The sequence below is a fragment of the Camelina sativa genome, chromosome 4 (assembly GCF_000633955.1).
Source record: "Camelina sativa cultivar DH55 chromosome 4, Cs, whole genome shotgun sequence".
Taxonomy (NCBI): Eukaryota; Viridiplantae; Streptophyta; class Magnoliopsida; order Brassicales; family Brassicaceae; genus Camelina; species Camelina sativa.
The window spans coordinates 26,367,911-26,384,015 of NC_025688.1; the positions used below are offsets into that span (position 1 = coordinate 26,367,911).

Sequence of the window (16,105 nt, forward strand, 5' to 3'; positions counted from 1 at the left end):
AAAAAAAAAAAAAAAAAAAAAAAAAACCCTATGATATGATCTCACACTTTTCTCGAGAGGTGCTTGCAAAGAGATAGAGAGAGAGCTGGTGTGGGTGCACAATGCAATTCTAAACCCTTCGAGAATACCTATAACAAAGCATCAGAGGAATAGCAATGTTCTATAACATCCTCTGCATATCGCCATTAGGCATTAATTAGCCCTGACCAAGTTCCATATGTTTAGGAAAGGTGACCACTTTTGATTTATTTATGCATAACTACAAAAATGATGATACTCTCAATAAGTTTTTAGGTTTGCAATTGTACATGTGTACTTTTGAATATAGTTGTGGGATCAATTGGTTATGTTATATGTTAAAATTATTATAGGTCATAAGTTTTATTTTAACAAAAACATCATCATAGACAGATCCATGTTCTACTCTGCCAGACAAACCCATCATCAAAAATTCATCTCTTATGCTACCATTCAAAACCATCATTTTACCATTTTCTTTTGAATTGAAAAGAGCCAAAACGACGTCATTCCACGATTACGATGTCACATCATAATACACGTAGAGTCTGTGTCACCATCCGTTAACGTACATGCCTGAACTTTCAATTTTATTAAAGTATATAGGTCTAAATTGGCATTAGCAAATTATAGAGGTAAAAATTATATAGGTCTAAATTGGCATTAGCAACAAATTATATATGGTACATGTATGAAAGAGCCATTTTTCCATGGATTTACCATTTTGGCGACCACGCAAAATCCCCCCTTTTGTATATATCCTCCCCATTTTTTGTTTTCGTTTCTTTTTCTGTACGGCTCTTTAACTTTTTTAATTACAATTTTTCACCCGAAAGTTTCTCATAATTCTCTCAAAGAACACTAAGGTATTGAAAATTTCATAGATGTGACCACAAATTTCTATAAAATCCATTTTGTGATGTTGTTAACAAAATTGAGTATGAAATTAACAATAAATGTAGATAAAAAAGTAGAATTATTATTATTTTTTAAACGACGAGGTGAATCATCAGATAAATTTTACATAATGTATATGAAATTAGGGTAATTTTGAGTAATAACCAAAATATGAGCTTCAACGGTGAGGAAAGAATGAGAAATTGGCTTTTCTTGTAATTTTCTGTAAAAAAAGCTTTGACTCTCTTCTTCTTCATCTTCTTCAAAAAAGTTTCTATTTTCTATTTGGGTGTGAAAATGTTTAAAACACACCATTTCTAGTTGTTTCCTCTAGTCTCTGATTCAGAGTAGGCCTCTGCTAAAATTTCTCAGTCTTCCTTTTTGTCTTCGTTTTAGGGTTTCATTTGACCGGATAACTTTGTTCTGCTCAGTCGCATTTGCCTACTCAGCTGGAAACCTAGCTGTACCAAAACCTCCAGAAGCAGCCGAGCTCTCCCTCTCTCTCTCTCTCTCTCTAGCTCTCTCTCTCTCTCTCTCTAGCTCTCGCTCTCTTCTGTTTTAAAGATTTCAGTGAGGATTTTGATTTTTTATTGAAAGGATTTTGATTTAGAAAGCAACTAATCTCTCTCGCTCTCTCTCAGGTTTGTTGTTGGGGAACAGTAATGGTAAATACATCGACGTTTGCTGCAGAAATGGTAAGGTCACCACCTTTGTTATATCTATCAGATAGTTGTAAATCTGGAAATGAAAAACGGTAAGGGTTCAAAGTTTTCTAATGTTTGTGCAATGTTGTTGCTTTAGGTGGAACTTTCTAGTGGTGATGATGACAGTGATGTGATTTGGACTACGGATGATGAATTTGAGATTGATAACTATCAATCTTCTCCGATGCATTCTGTGTCTGAAACCTTAGGTGGACCTGCTAGTGTAAGTGCTTACTGAATTCTAAAGAACAATTGCTATTCTTAACTTGTCTCTTTTTTTCACGCGTTTTTTTGTGATTCAGAAGGGAATCTCTGATGAGACGTTTGCTAGTTTTATTGAGATGGGATTTTCAAGTGAAAGCATGGTTAGAGCAATTGAAGAAACTGGTGATTAGTCTATTTCTGATTTGTGTTTATATCTGAGATATGCATTTCTGAATTCTGTCAATGGATGAAATGTTAAATAATTTGCAGGACCAAATCCAGAACCTATTCTGATTCTTGAAACGCTCTCCAAGTTTTCTGTGAGTCTCCTAAAATCATGTGCATGGTCACAATTTGTTTGCTTGTATATAATCTTAACTCCACCTTTTTTTTTTTTTAATTTGTGAAGACAAGCGATGAACCTAGTTCTTCAAAATCCAAAGTTTTCGATTATCTTATTGGGATGGGGTTTCCTGAGGAAAATGTGTTAAAAGCTATACAAGAATACGGTAATGACATATCTCTTTGCTCTTTTTTTTCTTCTAGGAATTGGGAAATCTTTTAATGAGGTTTATTGAACTTTCCTTGATAATATGCAGGAGACGAAAATGTTGATGAGTTAACAGATGCACTTCTTACTTATGCGGTAAGTAAACATTACAAATTAAATAGTATATCGACATGAAAATATAGTATTTCCATGTAATAGAAGGTCGTTACTGTTTCTTTAGGAGGTAGAGGAAATGAGCGAAACAAAAGACGAGAACATCAACACTAATGATGATGACAATCTCTATTCATTATCCTCAGATGATGAGGTACAATTTTTCTATCCAAGTTTCAGACCTTTGCTTGGTTATAACATTTTCTGCAGATTTTTTAACTTTCAATGCAATGCTCATGTCTTACATTTTTAAGAAGTTGCCTTCTTATCTGTTTTGGAAAATGACAGGATAAACCAAACTACTCGAATGTACTCCAATATTTGATCAACATGGACTTTTCGAGGGAAGAAGCTGCTAAAGCTTTAGAGAGATGTGGTACGTTCTCGCTTAATTATTATCATTATACTTCAAAATTTTCTTATCTTTCTGTTCATATTTGTTAGACGTTTACTTGTTCATCAATCCAATTAGCATCCTTGCAAGTATTTACGTTTCTTCTCAAACTTTACAGGAGAGGATGCAAGTGTGGAAGAGGTCGTAAACTACATTTGTGCTGCTCAGATGGCACGGCAATTCGATGATTTTTTTGCACAACAAGATAAAAAAGAGGTAATAAGTCTCTTGAAGAACATAATACAGCCATCAAGTTAGTATTGAATTATCCTTCTGCAATTCTGGTCGGTTCGATGAGACAGCTAGAGTTGTCCGCTTTCAAATTGTGTGATTGGTTAACTTCGTCTTATATTTGTAATCAATGCCTGAGATCATTGTTTGTGTTGCATTCTTGTAGATATTAACTGTAGTTTTCAAATTAAAAAAGCTCTTGGATTGTGATCTTTGCATACTTATACCTCTGATAGTATGATTGATGATAAGTTGAACTCTGGATTTCCTTAGTCTTAGCTTTTTTTGATTCGATCAGATGCTTTTTGAAAATTACAATTTGATGCCTTTTGTAGTTCTACTCAATATTTCACAGAACTTACTGATGTTACTAATTGCTTCCTCAAGTCTCGTTAGTGTTTTTGCCTGTGTTGATTGTAGTTCAGTCTTTCTTTCAGAACATGTAATTACTTCAATTTGCAGCTGCTGTATGTGGTAGACTTCATTTGTGTTGTTACTGTGTGTGGCTAAATAGAAGAAATTACCAAAACGGCAGTGAACTTTTCCCTAGATTATGCAGTTTTTCATGCTTGACTCAATGACTCTTTGACTGTGCAGCTTATAACTAACAGCAAAAAGAGGCGAGTATACAATGAGCCACAAAGAAGAAAGAGAAAGCCGAACACTGCCATGGCCAATGACGAGCTCATCCGTCTACCAAATCCGATGACTGGGTTTGGTGTCCCTAATGAACCTGGAATTATGACAAAAAGACCAGTCCCAATTCCAGATGTTGCTCGTGGCCCGCCCTACTTTTACTATGAGAACGTTGCAATGGCAAGTAAAGGTGCTTGGGCCAAGATTTCCAGCCAATTGTACGATATCATGCCTGAATTTGTAGATTCTATGTATCTCTCTGCCGCTGCAATGAGAAGGGGTTACGTTCATAACTTACCAATCGATAAAAGATACCAAATCCAACCTCCACCACACTACACCATCCAAGAAGCCTTTCCAGTGACCAAGAGATGGTGGCCCACTTGGGATGAAAGACTGAAGTTAAACTGTTTGGGCACATTTCTTGGCAGTGCTACGCTTACAAACAGACTACGTGAGAAGCTTGAGAAACATGATGGAGAGCCGCCTGAAAGTGTGCAGAAAGAAGTCCTCAAAGATTGCAGAAAATGGAATTTGGTCTGGGTTGGCAAGAACAAACTTGCCCCGCTTGAACCAGATGAGATAGAGAAGCTTCTAGGCTTCCCAGAGGATCATACTCGAGGAGGAGGACTCAGTAGAACTGAGCGCTTCAAGTCTTTAGGCAACTCGTTTCAGGTATAATTCGATAACTTAGACCTCTCTGTCAGTTCAGTTTTGGTTTGAAAGTCTTTGGTTGGTTCTAAACTTGTGTTTTTGGTTTCATTTTTCTTTAGGTTGATACTGTTGCATATCACTTTTCTGTCCTCAAGCCTTTGTTCCCGAATGGAATCAACGTTCTGTCACTCTTCACGGGGATAGGCGGTGGAGAAGTCGCACTCCATCGTCTCAATATTCGAATGAATGTAGTTGTGTCTGTGGAGAGTTCAGACGCAAATCGAAACATCTTGAGAAGCTATTGGGCGCAGACGGATCAGAAGGGTACCTTGAGAGAGTTCACTGACGTTTCAAAGCTAGACAAACATACAATTGAGCGACTTATGGACGAGTATGGAGGGTTTGACTTGGTTATAGGAAGAAGTCCTTGTAAGAATCGTGAAGGAGATCATTCGTATCTCTTCTTCGAATATTGCAGGATTCTCGAGACGGTTCGCAGCAAATCAGCAGATATGAGGAGGAGATGAAGAGTTTGAAGTCTCAAGTTGTTCTGATTTGAAAAGAAAAAAATAGTCCTTACATCAGTACATGAGTAGCAACGTTCTAAGTGATTCAAAGTTGTATTTTGCAGATTCTTTTTATGCCTTCTCTTTCTCTCCACTATTACTGCTTTCGATCTTAGTGAGTAGTAAGTAAGTTTCTCTTCACTAAAAAGGTAAACTACACTAAACCAAATCGAACCAAAACTAAACCGAAAGAGAAGGGAGACATCTCGGATTAGTTCGGGTCCGTTACAATGCAATCTAAACCCCATCCAGAATATATATAACAATGGTAGGCCCACTAGGCCCATTAAAGGATTTTGTTTTGGGGTACACAAAACAAAAATTATATAAAATCTTCTTAAGAATAAAATAAGAGTTATCTTCCCTCTCGTTCGATTTGAGGGAGAGAGATAAGCTTTTTTTTTGCATCTTTTGTTCTTCTCTCTCTCGTCGTCCTCAATGCTTCCATTTCAATCATCCTCTTCCTCCTCTTGATTGACTTCTTCTTCTTCTCTTTTGCTGCGAGAGAGAGAGAGAGAGAGAAAGAATCAACCTTTTAGAGGAAGCAAGGACTTATCATCGTCTGTCTAATCCATCTCTCATGGACACAGCCTTGACCTCTGAAACAGGTTGTGCCCTTTTGGCCGACAAGGGATTCACGGTGGATCCTTTTTTGGTTGAAGCTCTTCAGAATCCTCGACATCGTCTCACCAGTAAGCTTCCTCCTCTGATTTTTTTTTTTTTGCCCCTTTTGGTTGTTTCGTCTTCGATTCCTGTTACGATGCCCTAGTTTCCTCAAGTTACAATCTTGACCTGTGCTTATATCTTAATTGAGCTTAGAATCGTAGTTAAGGATTTTTGGGGAGAACGAATTGGTATTAGGATTGTTTATTGCCTCAGGGTTGATTTCTAGGAAAATTTTGCAAATTCAGATCTTGGCTTGTGTTTTTGAAGTTGAAAGCTTACTTTTGCATAGGGATACATGACTAACCCCCATAACTAGGGAAGTGATTTTGCAATAGTAATGTTTATAATCCTATGTTCTGAGATTTGTTTAGAGTTAAAGAGTTATTTCTCCTTGATTTTGCTACTCTTTTCTAATCCAAGTTTGTTCTTGTAATGTCAGTTTTGAGGATGGAACTTGATGTTCAGAAGTTCTTGCAGAACCCTGATGAGCAGCAATTCGAGTTCCAGCATTTCCCGACATCATACCTCCGTCTTGCAGCTCATCGCGTTGCCAACCACTATGGACTAGTTACATCAGTTCGAGATGGTGGTGCAGATGGTAACGTGAGCAGGATTCTCGTTACTAAATCAACCGAGAGCAGGTTTCCTGCTGTTCGACTATCTGAAATCCCGGCTAAACAATCAGAAACTGGCAAGTTTGAGCACATGAAAGTTGCTATAAAGCCCCGACCTTCTAAAGGAGGGTCTGGAATGGAAGGTGGTGATCTGGGAAAGCAAGGTGGTCCTCCGAGAAGTGTTGAAGAGAGGAAAGAAGACTATGACAGGGCACGAGCACGTATATTTAACGGTCTTGCAAACCTTGATTGTAATGATTATCCATCTGAAACTAATCCTGGGAGGGTGAATTGTAGTCCTATCAGAGATGATGAGAAGCAAGTGTTGAAGAGTGGTAGTATCGAGGCTGAGAAAAACCATTTCCCTAGGGAGAGCATTCATGCATCTCGTATTGCAGTTCTCAGAGACAGAGAGAAAGACAGGTATGACCCGGACTATGACCGCAGCTATCAAAGGTACGTAAAGCATCCATTACCCATGATAATTGCTAGTGAATAACAAAGAACGTTAAAGCTTTCTTTTGTATACTGAAACCCTTGTGCGTTTGCTTACAGATACATTAGGAACCTCCCAGTCGACCAAAATTTCTGCTTGCCACACTTCAACATTCAGAAAATAGGGGCGCCGTGCTATGATATGGGATTTAGCGGGTATAGTCAAAACCCAAGTGCTCCTACGTCTCTCAGCTTGGGCCAACACTCTGTCATGAGCCCCTATGGGACCACGGGGTTAAACCAACCTTCGATGAATGCTGCTATGTACATGCAATGGCCAAATGCAGCAGCGGTGATGTATACTCATTCTTATGAACACTTCAGAAACGCACCTTTTCAGGTAAACAAGTTTTAGCCTCTTTTTGTCACTCCTTTATCAAGTTCACATCTGAGTAGATACTTAAATTAGTGATTGATAAGTGTTTAAAAACGAATGTTGTTTCTGCAGGGGCAGTTCTATCCGCATCCGCAACCCCTTAGCTTCGATTACATGCAGAACCGGTAATTGATTTTTTCGTCGAGGCTTAACGATTTGTGTAATCCAAACTTTGAAACAGTTTGTTTTGTATGTCGAATATAGAACAAACAAAACCTTTTGATTAGTGTCATTGCCTTGTCTTTTCTTTTTTTTTTACTGTGTTACGCTCCAGCGTTTGGTTTTCGACGTAACTTTATCACGTCATTGCAACGGATGATAATTTAACTCGGCTTGTAGTGAAGAATACAAATGATAACATCGTACAAAAGTTAAACCGTTCGTGTAGAATAAAAAAGATATACACTAACAATACATTTATTAAGTTTGAGGAAAAATGCAAATTACACATACCTTAACATTGTTACTTCCATAAAAATGAAGTTAAGAATTCAAATATATTTCATTAATTTCCCGCAGGGAAGAGCTTAAGAATCTTCCTACCACCATCTCCATTACCATGTTCGGAATCTTCATACCTCAGATTACGAACCACTTGGTTTTGCTGCGTGATCATATGCTTCCCTATATACGGATGCTCTAATGGAGGCATTAAGTACTCATGATGGTTCAAGAAATGAGCTGGAACCGGCGAGCTCGCGAACAAACGATCAGTTGCTGAATCGGAGACAATGACGTGTCCACCGGAGATACCGTTACCGTTGCCTTGCATTCTCCTAAGGTAAAGACGATATTTCTGAAGATGGCTCGCGACGTTCTCTCTAGTCAACCCTTCAACGCTCATTAGCTGCATTATCGTCTTCGGAACTGCGTTCTTGATCCCTAAATGTCCAACAGCGTCGACGAAACGTTTGTGTAGCTGAGGCGTCCACACTAAACGCGGCCGTTTCAACGTTCTTGCTGGCTCTCCTCCGATCGATCCTGAACCAAGATCCGTGGAATCGCCACCGCCGAAATCAGAATTCATCATCATCGGTTGAGGAGTTGGAGTTGTTGGAGTAGTGGATGGTTGGAGCTTCTGGTGGTGGTGATAAGTAGCTGTGGTTCTCTTCGACCCGAGATGATGGTTAGGGCTTCCGATTTGGAAAGCGAGAGCTAGATGAGGAGTGATCAAGGTTTGAGAGATAGGGATGAGTTCTTCCGGTGAAGGAAGCTCCTCTTCCCATCTAAGGAACCAGTTTGGATTATCTTCTCTCATTTTAGAGGCGGTGGGAGATGGTGAGACGGCGGCGGAGGAGAGAGGATCGAGGTGGATCTTTTAGTTTTAGGTGAGGAAAAGAACAAAGTAACTATAGTGAATATTTGTAGATAGAATGATATATAAGGAGGAAATGAGAGTGATTGGCTGATTCCATTTCTCTCGAATAATGTGTTAATGGGGTTATGGAAACGGAATAAATTGATGATTCTTTGTTTATAAAAAAAAAAGATATACAAATAAGAATAAGAAACAGAAAAGTTTGAAAAATCAAAATAAAATAGTAAATATACTTGTGAGAGAGAGAGCATATGAACTGTCATTGTCATTACACGGTTCAGTTCATGGCGTCCAAATTTGCCAGTTCTGTGTGTCCATGCGAAATGTTTGCCTTATATTAGTGACCAATTTGCAATTATTATTCTTTAGTGTAGAAGGTAACAAACAATAATGGATCGTGCGTGTGTGTGTGTGGATTTGTATTTTTATTAAGAAAAAAAAGAAGTCAATAAATATGAATCGATCGCATAAGAATGCGCCAATAGTTGAGCCGACATCATTTGAATAAATTTTTAAAAGTACATATGATTAGAAAACCCAAGGCAGAGAGAACCTTATATATGACAGAATGAAGAAATCTCAATCTTATACTAGTAGTAGTATTAAAAAACAAGGAACGATTGTGTTGTGTCCTCGATAAGACGAAAACTATAAATCCCGAATCTTTCTCTAAATTTAAAGAGCGATCTATAAATAATTAGTACTAAAATATAAGGATACCAACCAAGGAAGGATAACATTTAATTTCCTTAAAAGTGTGTGATGGAAAAATAAAATAAAATAACAAAATTAAGACAGAAACAGTAAAAGTTAATAATTGAAGGGATTGGTTTTAACTTTTTGGTAGTTTGGATCTGTCACTGTCTTATGTGTTTCGGAGTTTATGGTCCAAAAAGACTCAGAAAGATTCTGGGCTCTGCACGTGGCGCGTGTCCTCTCGCACGCGTTCATTTTGCGGCTGGGAGTTACAAGAAACATCACCCTTTCGTACAATTGGTCTCAAGTACGCATGAGATTCCACGGATTAGGTTATTAGCCAACTTTTTTAAGTATTTTTAATTAAACTTCATTTAGTTAGTGGGTTTAGTTGTCTGTAAACCATGCGTGTTATATTACCTTTTAAATTAACTTTTTGTTTTGTTTTTTCTCTGATTATGAAGCACAGTGCATATTTGTATCCAAAACATTATTTAAAATATTTTATTTAACCTTCAAAATAAATCAAACATTTTATAAGATTATTTTGTTTTTCTTTTGTTAAATTACTTTATGTATCTCTACATTAATTTCCATGTTTTTTTTCTTTCTAAATACATGTGCAAAAACCATTAGTTAAAATAAGTTACAGTTAAATTAATGTAGAGATACATGGAAATTTTATTGTACTGGTATATATCATCAAGTTATACAAAAAAAAATATTATACACATATTATAATACAAAGCATGGGTTGAGAGTGGGACTTGTGCTGCATTAACAAAAAAATCAGAGAGCTTTATAGGTTTAAACTATACGTAGTAGAGTAGTGTGAAAAGATTTCTATTCCAATTTTAGGTTCGGCGTGTGATGTGAAATAAGGAAGCTAAATCTGATAGCTCTAGTTTATATATATGATCTATTCGGAATGAGAAAGTCGAATTATCTTTATAATTTAGTTAAAATGATTCTTGTTAAAGATTTGGTTCCAATTGTATGTAGGTAGGTGCGTGCACATAAACCATATCTGATTAGGATTTCTCTCAACTTTTCTCCCAAATGATGAATGAATAGAGCATCATTTAGACATTATTTTCAGTGAAAGTCAATTTAGAACACAGGATCGAGCATGATAATATAATGGTCGCTGATCAGCGGCCAGTCACTATTCAACAAGCCAACTAAACTTGTCGACATATTAACTAATTGACCTAATAAGAATTTTAAAAACAACTTGGTTTTCTAACCTAAATATTAAGAAGTGTCTAGTGGCCAACCTCTCAGCACCATCTTTTCTATTATTTTCGACTATAGACAAAATGAGATAAGGAATCTTCTTCCGAAGTCACCAAGACAAGAAGTGAAACCGGACAAGAATTGTCCCCTTGATTTCTTTTGCACCAAAATATTTTGGACTTTTTAAAGCGAACCTTACTTTTTTTTTATTTTAACTCAGACAATAAATCCCCAGAGTATCTCACGGGTACGGTCTCTCCCAGGTATGCAAATGGGCCGTAAGCAATGGGCTCATACCCATGTGGCCAAAGAAATAAAGTTTAGTATTTCTGCGCTTGGGGAGAATCGATCCTTGGCCTAAACCAACATGACGACTCTTCCACCACGGCTAGAACTACTAGTCCACCATCTCGTGGTTAAAGCATACTTTACTTAAGGCCAGTAAAGCACAAAAGAGGGGGTTTATGCAATAGATCCTTTTGAAATAATAATGTTATTAGCTTTACAAAACAATAACTTAAAAACCTTTTTAAAACTCTGGAAACTACATTGCTAAAAGCAGAATGATTAAAAGCGGGGAATCTTTTATCTTTTATATTGATGGAAAGAATAAGATAATTCGTGAACCATGTGATGCCCATGTTTTATTATATACTGTATGTAGGACACTATTATGTTATCATCATCATCGAGTAGATGTGTAATTTAGATGGATTAATACCTACAATTCAATCACATACAATAATACTCTCTTCATTTCAAAATATATGATGTTTTAACTAAAGCACGTATATTAAAAACTTTTTACTTTTAACAAATTGAACCAATCAGAAACAATACTCATAATATAAAATACTAAATTAATCTAAAAATTACATAGATACTTGAAAACACGAAACAAAAAACTTTTCTAAAACATCTTATATTTTGAAACGGAGGAAGTAATAAATAACACGGTAAGGTTGAAAAATCAATATATCAGGTTATTGTTAAGTTGAGAAGAACCTACATATTTGGTTTTAAGTCTAGACTCGACGTGAAATCCAATATACTCATTTCCTTTGGTCACCTTGGATTAGCATTCCACGAAACACATAACGCTAACATTAAAAAGTTCCTTTGACCAAAAAAAATACTCAAAACAAAATTCCAAGCTCCAGCACGTACGCAGTATTGAAAATCATACGAGAGAGCAAATATAAACTGCATGGGCAGATGGGCTCATAATTTATTTCTTTTATTTGTAAAGGGCCCAATTTCGAGAGCAAGACATTTTCTTCTAGATAAGTTTCTTTTGCAATTTCACTGTTGTGTAGTCTAGTCTGATCAATAATCCAATGTTGTTGATGTTCCATGAAGAAATTATCATTCATATGTTTCCAAACAAACCTTTAAATGGCAAATCTTTTCTATCAATCATCTCCGGTCCCTCTTGTGGGACAAAGACGAGTAAAAGAGAAGCTGCGCACAAAATTTATGATTCAATAAAATTTGGAAAACACTGTGGACATAAGGTGGGCCGTCATTGGATAAGATCTGGGCCCAGAGTTAACGCAGATTGCCTAAAATCTAACCACTGTATCTCAAATGTTTGATTCTCATTTATTAATTAACATTTATTTCGATTTTAATTCCTTTTTTTTTAATATATGAATTATTTTGGTAGCTAACGTTTTTATTACAAAGAAATTCTAGCACGAAGTAAATATATTTCATCTGTAGTAATAATGTCACGGTTCCAATTTTGTTCTACAGTTAAAAAATCGACGTCGTTTCAGATCCTGCTTGTAGTATGAAAGCTCTATTAATGATGACTAATTTTATTAGTATAATACATTTTTTTTTGTCAAACCAGTTTCCATTAATTAAACTAAATCTGGTCTATCCGGTTCGGTTACAGTCAACCGGTTTGGAGAGGAAATTACAGATACATTAGGCAAAGCAATTGAAAGAGATAGAAGGGAAGATAAAAAGTTTTTTGCAATCTCATCCGCTCGTCGATTCTTCTCTCGAGGAACAAAAGTGAAGGAGATTTCCTCAAAACTCGAGGCTACTATAAGGATATCGTGGAGAATCCCATGGATTTCCTTCAGAGGAAGATCCGAATTTATCGCGTTGATCAACTGCTGTGAATCAGAGGCGACTAAAAGTTTCTGGTAGTCCAGATCGGAAGCTTGTTGGATCGCAAGGAGCATGGCAATCGCTTCCGCCATCAGAGGGGATCGTATATGATGAGAGTTAGCCTTCCTGTGTCTCTCTGGTATCAGGGGGTTTCCACTAAAGATCCAGCCAAAGCTGGCACTCTGGGAGTCTTCTCGCCAAGCCGCGTCTGTGAAACATCGAAACGTATTGGAATCCACTTCCCCTCCTTCCTGAGGGATTGGGGTGTGCAACGTCAAGTTTTTTGGGGTTTGGTTAAGGATCCATTCACGTGTCTGGCTGATAGCTTGGGTTAAATCTTCTGACGGACTGATAGCTTTTTTCTCAAAGATGAGCTTATTCCTGCTGGTCCAAATAGTCCAGAGAATCCACGCTCCAAAGGCCCCATCATTTAGCCCCGTTGGAGGCAAACAAATAAGTTTTCTAGATCCCTCAATCCCTAAACGTAGGTTTGATATACCTGGTATATTCAAAAGATGTTTTACCGGTGCTTGACTCCACATCTGTTTTGCAAAGTTGCAGTGAAAGAATAGGTGGATTTGGGTTTCATCTTGTCCACAGAAAGGGCAAACAGCCGTCAAGTTGATTCCACGACTGCGCATATTGGCTCCCGTTGGCAGTGCATTTTTCAACAGCTTCCATAGAAAGAATTTGATCTTGGGAAGGCACGCCAAGTTCCATACTTCTTTTTCCCAGTTAAAGTCTTCCAGTCCTTCAGTATGGCTTATCTTTTTGGAAGACTCCATAGAGGCAGCCTGATAGCCTGATTTTGCTGTATACTCACCCGACTTTGTAAGTAGCCAGTTGTACATGACATCCTTTTCATTCATAGGTAAAATCTGCCTCACCTTGTCCACTATCCAGGTCTTAGTTTCAGGGCAAATAAGGTCTGACACCAACATATTTTGTGTTTGCTCAGTGGGAGGTCCAATTGGTGTGGTTGGGGAAACGAGTGATAGCCAGGGATCGTACCAAACGCGGGTCGTCGTTCCAGAGCCTACTGCTACTCCAGGTGTCGTCTTAAGAGGTCTTTTCCAATGCATATTCCTCTCCACCCATGTGAAGCAGAGGGAGAAGCTATACATTCCAAGAAAGGGGTGTATTTGCAATATTTTCCAAGCAATGCTCTCGCCAGTAGACATGTTGGATTGGATAGGATTCGCCAGCTGACTTTGGCCAGAAGCGCATCATTAAAGTCAGGTATATCACGAAAGCCTAGTCCTCCATTTTTCTTGGTATTTGTCATTTTATTCCTAAGCTAACCAACACATCTTTTTGTTTCCCTTAGGGTCATCCCACCAGAATCTCGTGAGGGCCGATTGGATTCTTTTGCAGAGGGAGCCATGTAATTTGAAGCTTGACATTGCATATGTAGGCATGGAGGCAAGTACTGACTTCAGCATGGTATTCTTCCCAGCAGGGGAAAGAGATCTAATAGACCAGCTTTTTGAGCGTTGCCTTATCCTATCAATAATGGTATTGAACATATCACGCTTCTTCCGACCAAACAGCTCCGGTAATCCAAGGTATTTTCCAAGTCCACCAGCTTGTTTCACACCTAGGATCTGTAAAGCCTCATTCCGTATATAGNTTGTACATGACATCCTTTTCATTCATAGGTAAAATCTGCCTCACCTTGTCCACTATCCAGGTCTTAGTTTCAGGGCAAATAAGGTCTGACACCAACATATTTTGTGTTTGCTCAGTGGGAGGTCCAATTGGTGTGGTTGGGGAAACGAGTGATAGCCAGGGATCGTACCAAACGCGGGTCGTCGTTCCAGAGCCTACTGCTACTCCAGGTGTCGTCTTAAGAGGTCTTTTCCAATGCATATTCCTCTCCACCCATGTGAAGCAGAGGGAGAAGCTATACATTCCAAGAAAGGGGTGTATTTGCAATATTTTCCAAGCAATGCTCTCGCCAGTAGACATGTTGGATTGGATAGGATTCGCCAGCTGACTTTGGCCAGAAGCGCATCATTAAAGTCAGGTATATCACGAAAGCCTAGTCCTCCATTTTTCTTGGTATTTGTCATTTTATTCCTAAGCTAACCAACACATCTTTTTGTTTCCCTTAGGGTCATCCCACCAGAATCTCGTGAGGGCCGATTGGATTCTTTTGCAGAGGGAGCCATGTAATTTGAAGCTTGACATTGCATATGTAGGCATGGAGGCAAGTACTGACTTCAGCATGGTATTCTTCCCAGCAGGGGAAAGAGATCTAATAGACCAGCTTTTTGAGCGTTGCCTTATCCTATCAATAATGGTATTGAACATATCACGCTTCTTCCGACCAAACAGCTCCGGTAATCCAAGGTATTTTCCAAGTCCACCAGCTTGTTTCACACCTAGGATCTGTAAAGCGTCATTCCGTATATAGTCACTCGTCTTTGCTGAGAAAGTGACTGCAGATTTGTTTTTGTTTATCATTTGACCCGAGGCTTTTTCATATTTGAGCAGGATCCTTTTTAGCTCTATGCAGGATTGTCTGTCAGAGCGACAGAAAACATAGTGTCGTCTGCAAATAATAGATGGTTCACTATGGGGCTGTGTATCGACACTCTGATCCCCGGTAGTACACGGTTCTGCTGAGCTTTGTTGCAAAGTCCGGAGAGGATCTCGCTGCATAGAATGAACACATAGGGCGAGAGGGGTTCTCCTTGGCGGATTCCTCTTTGTGGTTGAACTCTCCCTTGCGCTGAACCATTGAGAAGGTAAGAGTAAGATACTATTGAGATGCATAGCATAATCCAGTTTATCCATATTTGATGAAAACCCATTCTTTTCATAACCAGACTGATAAATTCCCATTCAATGCGGTCATAGGCTTTACTCATGTCTGTCTTCACAGCCATGAACCCTCGAACTGTGGCTCCAGAGGTCTTAAGGTAGTGAAGATTTTCATGTGTTATCAATACATTGTCAGTTATAGCTCTTTTAGGAACAAAGGCTGATTAGTTCTCTGATATGATGACTTGCAGGATAGGTTGCAGTCTTTTTGCCATTAGCTTGGATATGATCTTGTAGAAGACTGTGCAGGACGGTAGTCCGCCATCTTCTGTGGACTCAATATTTTTGGTATGAGCCTAATATGAGTTTCATTAACTTTTGTTGGTGAAGTGTTGTTCAGGAAAAAACTTTGAATCTCAAGCACGATGTTTGTCCCTATTGTACTCCAATTAGATTGGAAGAAACTGGTAGAGAAGCTGTCTGGTCCCGGGGCTTTATCAGGGTGGATATCGAACCAGACTGCTTTGATTTCTTCTGGTGTCGGGATAGTAATGAGGGACAGGTTCATTTCAGGGCTCACGCAAGGATCAATGGCTTCCCATACAGTGGATGTTCTATCTCCTTCTTCAGAGGTAAATAGTTTTTGGAAGTAATCAGTAATGACTTTAAGGATCTCATCTTCTTTGTATGAGGGAACACCATTATCATCTTCGATGACAGAGAATTTGTTTACTGCTTGTCTACCTCGAGTTATAGCATGGAAGTACCCAGTATTCTTATCACCAAGAGTCAGCCACATTTGTCTACTCCTTTGTTTCCAGTATTCTTCCTCAGCCTGATACGCCCTCA

At 38.3% G+C, this 16,105-nt stretch overlaps 3 protein-coding genes across 5 annotated transcripts; 2 read left to right on the top strand and 1 right to left on the bottom strand.

Moving 5' to 3' along the window:
* Window positions 1,196–5,062, top strand: LOC104782583 (DNA (cytosine-5)-methyltransferase DRM1-like). Of its 3 annotated transcripts, XM_010507555.1 has the most exons (12): window positions 1,196–1,485; window positions 1,557–1,610; window positions 1,717–1,842; window positions 1,922–2,006; window positions 2,094–2,143; window positions 2,233–2,332; window positions 2,423–2,469; window positions 2,555–2,641; window positions 2,776–2,863; window positions 3,000–3,097; window positions 3,710–4,423; window positions 4,522–5,062. In XM_010507555.1, exons 2-12 carry the CDS (start codon window positions 1,578–1,580, stop codon window positions 4,927–4,929), a joined length of 1,836 nt encoding a protein of 611 aa, XP_010505857.1. In that variant the 5' UTR covers window positions 1,196–1,485; window positions 1,557–1,577; the 3' UTR covers window positions 4,930–5,062. The 3 variants fall into 3 exon arrangements, with proteins under 3 accessions (XP_010505857.1, XP_010505856.1, XP_019100555.1); XM_010507554.1 differs by having other exon boundaries at window positions 1,196–1,610; XM_019245010.1 differs by having other exon boundaries at window positions 1,196–1,610; window positions 1,922–1,984.
* On the top strand, window positions 5,331–7,351 carry LOC104782584. The gene is made up of 4 exons (XM_010507556.1): window positions 5,331–5,660; window positions 6,074–6,704; window positions 6,804–7,083; window positions 7,192–7,351. The coding sequence occupies exons 1-4, from the start codon at window positions 5,549–5,551 to the stop codon at window positions 7,246–7,248; spliced, it is 1,080 nt and encodes a 359-aa protein (XP_010505858.1). The 5' UTR covers window positions 5,331–5,548; the 3' UTR covers window positions 7,249–7,351.
* LOC104782585 (transcription factor PCL1-like) lies at window positions 7,517–8,724 on the bottom strand. Its single transcript, XM_010507559.2, has one exon. The coding sequence runs from the start codon at window positions 8,375–8,377 to the stop codon at window positions 7,625–7,627; it is 753 nt and encodes a 250-aa protein (XP_010505861.1). The 5' UTR covers window positions 8,378–8,724; the 3' UTR covers window positions 7,517–7,624.